At 43.9% G+C, this 11,361-nt stretch overlaps 1 protein-coding gene across 5 annotated transcripts in view; it reads left to right on the top strand.

Annotated features, from left to right (window-relative positions):
- The first annotated feature begins 291 nt into the window (after positions 1–291).
- LOC105471604 (tetratricopeptide repeat domain 17) overlaps positions 292–11,361 on the top strand; it is a 139,401-nt gene continuing 128,331 nt past the window's right edge. For all 5 annotated transcript variants that reach the window (XM_071074820.1, XM_011724149.3, XM_011724150.3 and 2 more), the window contains exon 1: positions 292–450. In XM_071074820.1, coding sequence (XP_070930921.1) covers positions 292–450 — 159 coding nt within the window. The remainder of the gene's footprint in view (positions 451–11,361) is intronic.

Here is an 11,361-nt window from a genome sequence, read left to right as displayed (position 1 = left end):
CCACCTAAGCCACTGCTTTTCTCTCCTTCCGGTTCCCACGCTCCGAGATCGAACCACCCACAGAAAAACAATAACTAAAAAGTGATCTCCATCCCTGAAGCCAAGCTGGGAGAAGAGCCGAATGTCGCGCTTCCTGGCCGCCCAAACCCAGGAGGAGGAAACCTGATAATCAGCGAGCGACGCCTCTCGACTCCTCCTCCTGCTCCTCCTCCAGCGCCGACCTTTCCAAGATGGCAGGCGCCGGAGACTAGCTTCCGCTTCCGGTGTGAGTGGCCCGGCCGGGGGGGCAAGATGGCGGTGGCAGTAGGGGTCCGTGGCCGGTACGAGCTGCCGCCTTGCTCCGGCCCAGGCTGGCTCCTCAGCCTTTCAACCTTGCTGAGTGTGGCGGCACGAGGGGCCTTCGCCACCACGCACTGGGTCGTCACGGAGGACGGGAAGATCCAGCAGCAGGTAGCGGCCGGGGCGTCCCTCTTCGCCCGTGCCCGCCCTCGCCCCGGGGAGATTCCCCTGCTTGGCCCCTGGCTGTTGGGCTCCGCGCGGCCCCGCCCCCAGCCTACCTTCACACTGTGGTGGCACCGCGACCCCGGCCTCCCTGCATTCGGACTAGGCACTTCCCGCTCCCCACTTGTCTCCTGGTCCTCGTTTGGCCGCCTGGAAGTTCTCACCCTTCCACCTCGCGGGTCGCGCGCCGCGTGGGGAAGAGTCGCCCAGCTGCGGGGGACGGGCCCTACGGACCGTTTTTTGGCTCGGGGTTTAGAAATCACAGATTTCAGGATTCCTGCCTTTGGTGCTTCTCGGGCTCACGCGTCACCGGCCCTCCCCGAGGAAATAGAAAGCAGGTGGCAGCGCCAGGGTGTGCGCGAGTCCCAGGGTGTGTGACAGCTTCTGCACCCCTAGCCTGTGGACCATTCATGCTGCTCCCCTAGTCTCGTCTACCACATGGTGGATTTCGTTTCTGGCTGTGTTGGTTTCAGCTTGTACCGTTACTTAGGTCAGCAGTGGCTCATTAGAAACAGTATAGAAACACTCCCCTTCCCAAAGAATGCTTGAAGATGCCGCTGGTGGCGTTGCCTGCATCTTTTCAGCTGTTACTGCCCTCGTTTCCCAGTGTACTTTGCTTTGTTTCTTTACCTAGTTCCTGTGACCCAGCCTCGCATAGAGGATATGCGATTTCCTGGATTCTTGTATGCCTGAACTAATTCCTCAGAGGCGAGACTGCTTTTCTTATATAACTTTGTGATTGCCTGCATTTTGTAAATGCTGCTGATGCCTAAGGAGTGTGTACGTGTGTGTTCCGCTACAGAATCTTGGTAAACTTACTGACTTCGAACACTGGAGAACAATCTTGAAGTGTCTAGCAAACATACAGAAAGTGAAGTGTGTGCCCCATGCAGTGTAGCCCACTGATCTAAAACGTTTTAACTAGTGTGGTGGGAAATTACTGGTCCTTTGGGTTGTGTGTAATGAATCATGATAGGAGCACATTGCAACGTTTAAGGTGAGGTTTACCTTTAGATTTGCTGTGTAATGTAATGGCAAATTCTATCTCAAATATAATAAGTAAATTAAATATAATTAAAAATCCGCCTAGGTGTTCATGAGTGTTTTTCAGCATATCTGAGAAAAGACCGTCTTCCTATTGGGTAACATTTTCTATGTGACATACATAAAGAACAGTTTCGTTTTCATTGCCATACTAGCTGAGAGTTTTAGTGTTATGTTCAGGCAGCCGCAATATTTTATGCCAGAAGAAATAAGGTTGGTGTCTACAGTGTAACAATAAGAGACCAGGGGACGAAAGTTGGATTTAATCTGAAGAAAAGGTGCCACATCTGAATAAAGTAAAGGAGTTGGGTGCTGTGGTGAGCTGCTGAGTTCCACTCTGATAGCTGATTGTGCATGACCCATGCTTCCCTTCCTGGCAGTAATTTGTATATAGGTAGAATCCAAACTCTCAATTTAGGTCGTGATTAATTATCACATTTGGGTATACTGTACTTAAGGACTTGAAATATCATTTTAGTATATGAAATCCATATATATTGCAGATTTATTTGTACATTCAGAAACATAACTAATTAAAAGCTTAGTAAATACAGATGCTTCTCAGCTTATGAAGGCGTTATGTGCTGATAAACCCATTGTAAGTCAAAAATACTGTAAGTCAAAAATGCGTTTAATGCATCTAGCAAGCATTGTAGCTTAGCCTAACCTACCTTAAACTGCTCACAACACTTACATTAGCCAAAATTTGGGCAAAATCATCTAACAGCCTCTTTTACAATAAAGTGTCAAAATACCTCATGTAATTCATGAATACTTCACTGAAAGTGAAAAACAGAATGGTTGTAGGGACACAGTACAGTTGCTACCAAATGAGTATCACTTTTGCAACATTGTAAAGTCAAGAAATCTAAGTTGAACCATGGAAAGGTGGGGACCATCTGTCTACTTTGTCCTAACTGACATACCAAATTCTTGCTACTTATTCTTGGTTACAATATTTGAAAGCAAAAGTGTGATTTCAGTTTTAAAGTGACCTACTACCAGGGAAAGGGCTAAGGGCTAACTGGATTGACAGCTTTTAGAAAATTAGATTGGTATATACATACCTTTTGAGAACCTTTGATATTAAACCTATCCAAATTAGATACATGGGTCATTGTTTTCCACAGTGATCGTAAAGAAGTACTTATGACTTAAAAATCTGAATTGCCCAAAATACAGATTTAAGCGGACATTTTCGATCATTATAACTTTCTTTTTTTTTTTTGAGACGGAGTTTCACTCTTGTTGCCCAGGCTGGAGTGCAATGGCGCTATCTCGGCTCACTGCAACCTCTGCCTCGCAGTTTCAAGCAGTTCTCCTGCGTCAGCCTCCGGAGTAGCTGGGATTACAGGCACGCGCCACCACGCCCGGCTAATTTGTGTGTGTGTGTATTTTTAGTAGAGACGGAGTTTCACCATACTGGACAGGCTGGTCTTGAACTCCTAACCTTGTGATCCGCCCGCCTCTGCCTCCCAAAGTGCTGGGATTACAGGTGTGAGCCACTGTGCTCGGCCATTATAACTTTTTAAGCACAGCAAGGAGTCTTTACCAGGAGAGATGAAAATTCATTTGATTTTTTATATTTCAAGGTTTAGCAGACAATAAAGATAGGCACCCACCAGTTACATACTGCAGACTTGTCAACATGCATATGTATTGGAAATGGTACATCCTTTGGTGGGTTTAAAGGGGGGCTTAAGTAAGAGCAAGGAGCATACATTCCTGCAGGCAACCTCTTCACAATCAGAGCTGGGCTGCTGCAGGCAGCAGCTGGTGTCCATCACGTGGCATGGCAGTTAAAGGAATTATTTCTTTCTCTTTTAGAGATGGGGGTCTTTATTGCCCAGGCTGAAGTGCATGGTTATTCCCATGCATTGCAGCTTCAATTGATCTTCCCACCTCAGCCTCCTGAGTAGTGGGGACTACAGGCTTGTGCCACCATGCCCAGCAAGTTGTTGCATTTCACAATCCTTGCCTCAGCTAGGAAGCATACCTTCCCCAATTTTTAGGTTATGTTTACTGAGCTGCCACTGAATTCCCAAATATAGTCCAGGGAATCCTGGAGCTGGAATGTGGAGAGAACATTCTAGTCACTAAGCTCCTTTTCCACTGGTGTCAGGGGAAAGAGAAACCCCCTCTTCTCCTCTTTGGCTCTGTGCTGTTTTCCTAGCTTTGGGCTTTGACATACCTCTGATGCCCTAGTCTCTGTCGCTGGTACCTGGAACCTAGTAAGGCCGTCTCACTTTATTTAAGCAAGGGTCCTTAACTTGGACCCCATGGACTTAAGAAGTGAGCTATTATAACCTAGTCACTAAAAGGATCACTAGCATCATCAGGCCAGTGGATCTTTTGGTTGACTTTGTGAAAAATAGGTTTCAGGATAAATTTTGTGTTGTTTCATTTTGAGGTTGTTTTTGCTTAATCACTAGTTTAGCAATATCTACTTTCTATTTTCTGTTTTTTATCAAGTGTCTGGCAATTTACTTGCATCAAAGGTTAAACTTTTGTGAATTTGCCTAAGAGCCTAACCACTCTATAGCACATCATTTCGTTGAAAAAAATGTATGTCCCATGTTCTAGGTAGCAGCTAACAAGAGAAACTCTTGAAATGTTACCAGTTTGTTAGCTGTGGTCTTATTGAATCAAGAAGTTGTATTGCTAGCACTGAGTTCTCTGCCTCTGGATATTCTTTTTCTTCAGAAGTGGAGGGCTAAAAATTTAAGTAAATAAAGAGTATCATCTGTATCAGCTGTCTTGTACATTTGAATATTTGTATTCTTTGTCACCATTTCCCTCTTCTCCAATCTTACTTAGAACTGTAGACTTTCAGATTTGGAAAACATTCTTAAAGATTATATAGTACAACTCCTAAGAGAGAAAGTCACTCAAAGTCATGTAACTAATGTGTGGCATTTGGTAGCAATAGTAAGTAAAAATGGATTAGTCTGCAGTAGCATGCAGGTGAGCACTTTGTACTCAGTAAGTTTCAAGTACATTTTTTTCCTCTCATAATACCTATAAATGAAGGACTACAAAGAAACATAAAAGCAAAAATGGTAATAATGAAGTAAAGATATCTTCTTTTCCAGTTTGCTTTATCTCCATAGAATGTTTTGTGATAATGTAAGATTCAGGGTAAGTGGGTGTGAAAGGATCCTAAATAAGTGTGAGTTCATTTGGCATTTACTTAATCATTTTGCCTTTCAGTCAGGCCAATATCTTCAGAGTACAGATCCTCTTTTTTTTTAAGAGAGACGGAGTCTGACTTTATCACGCAGGCTGGAGTGCAATGGTGTGATTCCGGCTCACTGCAACTTCGGCGTCCTGGGTTTAAGCGATTCTCCTGCCTCAGCCTCTCAAATATCTGGGACTACAGGTATTTGAGTGCTAATACAGGTATTAGCACCACCACACCCAGCTAATTTTTGTATTTTTAGTAGGGACAGGGTTTCTTGTCGGCCAGGCTGGTCTCAAACTTCAGGCTTCAAGCAATCCTCCTACCTTGGCCTCCCAAAGTGCTGGGATTATAGGTGCGAGCCATTGTGCCCAGCCATTAATAGCTTGTAAGCGAAGGCCTGGTTTAATTTTGGTCTGATGTTAAGTAATTTGGTTAATCTGGGAGAGAGCATCCATATGGCACTGTGAAGCTGACAGCTTTATTTCTGCGCTTTTCAAAAGTAACTCATCTTTTTTTGTCATAGAAGACTATTTCTATGTTTATACACTTCCGGAATTTAGTTACACCTGGACAGGTCATGGCGGTTATTCACTAATTTGCCAGGCATCTGCCAAACCTTTGCAGTTTGTCCAAGACCTTCACTTCAAAGTGATTCTCATTCAGTCCATTTTTTCAGATATCATCCACTATTATTTTTCTTCTTATAAATTACCCAGATTCGGACTTTGTTTATACTATAGGGCAGTGAAAGGAGCTTGGAAATATACAGAGATAAATTAGAACGTTAAATAATTTTCCCAGTTACTTTTTCAATTTTTCAATTTTATTTTTTATGTTTTATTTATTTATTTATTTATTTTTTGAGACAGAGTTTTGCTCTTGTTGCCCAGGCTGGAATACAATGGCATGATCTCGGCTCCCCTCAACTTCTGCCTCCTGGGTTCAAGTGATTCTCCTGCCTCAGCCTCATGAATAACTGGGATTATAGGCATGCGCCCCCACGCCTGGCTAATTTTGTATTTTTAGTAGAGATGGGGTTTCTCCTGGTCAGGCTGGTCTCAAACTCCTGACCTCAGGTGATCCGCCTGCCTCAGCCTCCCAAAGTGCTGGGATTACAGGCATGAGCCACTGCACCCCGCCATAATGTTTTTTATTTTTTAAAGGTCACTCTGTCACCCCGGCTAGAGTACAGTGGCACCATCATAGCTCACCGTGACCTTGAACTCCTGGGCTCAAGTGATCTTCCCACCACAGCCTCCCTAGTACCTGGAACTACAAGTGCACGCCACCACACCTGGCTAGTTTTTTTATTTTTTATTTTTTGTAGAGATGGGGTTATATCATGTTGCTCAGGCTAGAGTTCAGTGGCATGATTATGGCTCATTGTAACCTTGAACTCTTGGGCTCAAGTGATCCTCCCGCCTCAGGCTCCCATGTAGCTGGGACTACGGGCATGTGCCACCACACCCAGATAATTTTTGTATTTTTTTGAAGAGACGAGGTTTCACCGTGTCACCTAGGCTGATCTTGATCTCCTGAGCTGAAGCAATCACCTGCCTTGGCCTCCCAAAGTACTGGGATTACGGGCGTAAGCCACCACGCCTGGCCAGCTCATCTCCTTCTCAACTTTGTTGTTTTTGTTTTTTTGCCCTTGCTCTTTTTCATACTCACCCTCTAAATCAGTAGTTCTCAGACTTTACCTTGCACAGAAATAATTGGGGAGTTGGGAGTTGTTTGCTTAAAATGCGGATTTCCAGGACATCCAGTGTATCTGATTCAGTAGGTTGGTGGTAAAGCCAGGGATTCTGCGTTTTTATCAGACTCCTTAGGAGAGTATAATGCAGGTAGACCATACATCAGTCTAAGAAATTCAGTTTTAGAATTCCACCTTCTGTTCCAGTTTTTTTCAACTCTCTACATACACCTGAGCACCCTCATCTTGTCTCAGGACATCAGTTACCATATATATGCTGAGAGGATCTGCATTCCTTTTGTAAGTTTTTTTTTTCTCCAGAGTTGTAGATTTAAGACCTTTTTTTTTTTTTTTTTTTGAGTTGGAGTCTCGCTCTGTCGCCAGGCTGTGGTGCAGTGGCGCAATCTCGGCTCACTGCAACCTCCGCCTCCCGGGTTCAAACAATTCTTCTGCCTCAGCCTCCCGAGTAGCTGGGACTACAATCACATGCCACCTTGCCTGGCTAATTTTTGTATTTTTAGTAGAGATGGGGTTTCACTGTATTGGCCAGGATGGTCTCAAACTCCTGACCTGGTGATCCACCAGCCTCGACCTCCCAAAGTGTTGGGATTACAGGCATGAGCCACCACACCCAGCCTATAACTTTTAATTCAGTGTGAATGTCTCCTGAGTACTTCAAGCTAAAATGACCAAGTTGAAACTCATTTTTACCCCTAAATTGCATCAAGCCGTATTATTGCTAATGTAATGAAAGATACTACCAACCACTGTTGATATGGTTTGACTGTGTCCCCACTCAAATCTCCTCCACCATAATTGTGAGGCTTCCCCAGCCACGTGGACCTGTGAGTCCTCCATTAAACCTCTTTCCTTTATAAATTGCCCAGTCTCGGGCATGTCTTTATCAGCAGCGTGAAAACAAACTAATACAACTAACTACCTATTTGTTCATGTCAGAAATCTAGTTGTCTTTAATTCCTTTGTCTCCCTTAGCCCTTACCAAGATCTTTGTTTTACTAATTATATTTTACTTTTTCCCATAGTTACTATCATTACTCTAATTCAGGCCACCTTATTATTGCCACAGCTTCCTGTTCTCGTCCTTTGTTTTATGTAATTAAAAATTTTGAAACCATCCTGGGCAACATGGTAAAACCCCATCTCTACTAAAATACTAAAAAATTAGCCAGGCATGGTGGTACGCACCTGTAATCCAAGCTACTTGGGAGTCTGAGGCGGGAGAATCGCTTGAGACCGGGAGGTGGAGGTTCTGGTGACCCAAGATCATGCCACTGCACTCCAGCTTGTGTGACAGAGTGAGACTCTGCCTCAAAAAAAAAAAAAAAAAAAAAAAAAAAAAAAAAAAAATTGAATTCAGAAATGATGCATGGCATTGTAAAAATAAACATGCACCATGGCAGCATGGGAGTATTTAAAGTAATAAAGTGAAATCCCCCCACCTCTGTGCACTCTCACTCCCCAGAGAAAGCTACCTTTAGTAGTTTGGTGCATATCCCAGGATATGGTCCAACCTCTTTATATTGACAAGGTTTTAGTTGGGGAAGGGAGACAGATTCTTGAATATATCTTACGTGACCTGGCCCTTCCTCTCTAGCCTTATCTCTGGTCATCCTTGAATACCCCACCCTCACCCTAGAATAACACACACAGCCATACTGACTTAGCTTTTGTGAGCTTCCCCAAATATGCTGTGTTCTCACTTCTTCTGGGCCTTTGCACATGCTGTTCTTCCCCCAACACTCGAGTCTAGCTGAGTCATACTCATCATAATATAAACATCATTTTCTCAGTGAAGCTTCTGGGATGCCCAAATTTGAATAAGCTGTTCTATGTGCTTCCATAGCATTCCTGAATTCCTTTATGAAAGCATCTACCATACTATGTTGGGCTTGCCTACTTAGGTAAATGCCACACTAGACATTTCTCAATGAATCCTTATAGTATTCAGTAATATGTTAGTCATCTGGGGACTAAGCCTAAAGGAAGCCTCAGACTTCCATGTCTTTAAAGCTTTGACTAACGCATTAGTGAATCAGCCCTTAGGCCCTCAGAAAAGGTGCACAGTGGATGAGAAGAGCCATAATTTCAGAGATCATTCCTGCTTATCTACTGTAGTCATGCTGCGTTATGCAAGGGGAAATCATCCTCGCTGTCTTTGTACCAGTTTAGATATATCTAAAAGGTCAGCTTTAATGGGCAGGCATCAAAAAGCAAAAAGTACGGGGCAACAAGAGACAAGAAAAAAGATAAGCAGAAGAAAAGAATCAGAAAAAACAGAGGCGAGGTAGATGAGAAATGGCAGCTGCACTGTTGAGGAGGGATTAGAACCAGCTGTGGGGTTCAGCAGTTGTTGCAGTTTAGAAGCCACACTGGTGAAAGTAAACAGAAGGCGCTCTGATAGTGAAGAATAAATCAGAGGGCTCGCGAGTTGCTCTCATCACAAATTAGAACAACTTTGCATTCCAAAATGTTAAGGAGCAGGGTGTAAGGTAAAACCTGCATCTCAGCTGTACTCCTTGATAGCAGAAGTGAAAATAAGGGGCATGTCTGTGTGTGTATGTGTGGCTCTTTTACAGACAGACACCCCAAAAGAGTTATTTGTGCTCATGGAGTCTCCTCTCTCATCCTTTTCTTTTAAGCCCCCTCCAATTCATCCTTCATCCCTACAACTCTTGTCAAGATACCCGGAGTCTATGCTCATTTCTCGCTAATCTTGAGTTCTTAGCAGCCCAGCATTTGTCTTCATATCTTACTCAGCTATTTTCTTACATGCTTACCTAAAGGAGTGGCTGACACATAGTATACACTGAGGAAATACTGAATAAGGGGGAGATAATGTGTGCAACCAGCAACTTTTTACACCTGTAATAGCTCTTATATACATTAGCATACAGAAGAGCCACCACACATTCCTGGTTTTTCTTCTCAATCCCTTGCCCTGACTTCTGATTCTCTTCTTCTGAATTTGCCTTTTCTTGATGAGTCTTAGATGTTGGTGTGCCCCTTTTCTTCCCTCTGTACGTATGTTCATCGGATGATCTTATGAAGTCTCGGGGCCTAAAATACCTTTTATATTCTAAAGACTCTCAAATCTTATGTGCAGTTTCAACTTCTCCCTGAACTTCAGACTCTCATATCCAACTGCCTACTGAACATCACCATTTAGCTGTCAGCACAAATACATCATGTCCTAAACTAAACTCTTGATTTTCTACCCCACCACACCTGATCTTCCCCCATTCACAAAATTGCCCAGGTCCAAAATTTTGGTATCTTCTTGACTCTTTCTCTCATATCTCATCCCCAACCTAGCAATAACTTGTCAGCCCTACTTCCAGAATGTTTCCTGAATCCAGCCATGTCTTTCCACCTGCATTTCTGTAACTCCAGTCAATACTGTCTTCATCTCTTTACAGAACCTATGCAGTGGCTTCCTACCTGGTCTCCTTGCTTCTACTTTTGTCCCCTAGATCTGTTATCTCCAGAGCAGCCAAAGTAATCTCTTAAAAAGCACAGCTGATCATGTCACTCCCTTTGGGATAGAAGGGAAACAAAGAACATCAGAAAATCTTCAGTAGTTTCCCATCATACTTAGATTAAGATCTGGAGTTTTCCTTATGGCCTACTAGGTCCTGTAAGGTCTAGAACCTGGCCCCTGTCTACTCCTCCAGCCTCGGACACCACTCTCCTCCTCGTATGGTGTGGTGTGCTCTGCCTCAGCCATACTAGCCCTCGGGATGTTCTTCAAACCACCAAGCTTGATTCTGCCTTTGGACCTTTGTCCTTGCTTCTTCCTCTGCAGATGGCATCATGGCTCAGCCTCTCTCTCCTTTCAGGTCTCTCTTCACATGTCATCTCTTCTGACTACTTTTATCTAAAACAGCATCTATTTGAGCTGGGCGCGGTGGCTCACGCCTGTAATCCCAGCACTTTGGGAGACCAAGGTGGGCGGATCACGAGGTCAGGAGATGGAGACCATCTGGCTAACACCATGAAACCCCGTCTCTACTAAAAATACTGAAAATTAGCAGGGTGTGGTGATGGGCGCCTGTAGTTCCAGCTACTCGGGAGGCTGAGGCAGGAGAATGCGTGAACCCAGGAGGCAGAGCTTGCAGTGAGCTTAGATTGTGCCACTGCACTCCAACCTGGGTGACAGAGCAAGACTCTGTCTCAAAAATAAAATAAAATGAAAAATAAAACAGCATCTATTTCTACTATTCTATAGTCTTACTGTGCCTTATTTTCCTTTTTTTTGTTGTTGTTGTTGTTGTTGTTTTGTTTTTTTTTTTTGAGATGGAGTTTCACTCTGTTGCCCAGGCTGGAGTGCAATGGTGCAGTTTCGGCTCTCTCCAGCCACCACCCCCTGGGTTCAGATGATGCTCCTGCCCCAGCCTCCCAAGTAGCTGGGATTACAGGCGCCCACCACCATGCTTGGCTAATTTTTTGTATTTAGTAGGGATGGGGTTTCACCATGTTGGCCAGGCTGGTCTTGAACTCCTTACTGCAGGTGATCCACCCTCCTTGGCCTCCCAAAGTGCTGAGATTACAGGCGTGAGCCACCATGCCCAGCCCATTGTGCCTTATTTTTCTTCATAGCTCTTATTCCTGGCACTGTATTATATGTATTGCCTGTCTTTCAACAAGAACATAAGCTCTGTGAAGGCAAAAACTTCGTTCAGTGAAGCAACCCCAGTGCCTAAAACTGTGGCTGATATATGGTTTACATTCAGGAAATACTGAGAAAGAATGTGTACAAGCAAGGAGTTATTTACACCTGTAATAGCTAATGTAAATACAGAAGGGCCACCATTATTTTAGTAGTCTGGAGCAGGGACAGTGCATTTGCTTTAAAGGTGACAAGCCAGTTTATTCCTTCTCTCTCTTACAAATACAAGTCCTAGGCAATCTAAGTCTTCTCTAA

The sequence above is a fragment of the Macaca nemestrina genome, chromosome 12 (assembly GCF_043159975.1).
Source record: "Macaca nemestrina isolate mMacNem1 chromosome 12, mMacNem.hap1, whole genome shotgun sequence".
NCBI classification, from domain to species: domain Eukaryota; kingdom Metazoa; phylum Chordata; class Mammalia; order Primates; family Cercopithecidae; genus Macaca; species Macaca nemestrina.
Note: the sequence above shows the minus strand (reverse complement) of the source record. Positions and strands in the feature narration are given on the sequence as shown.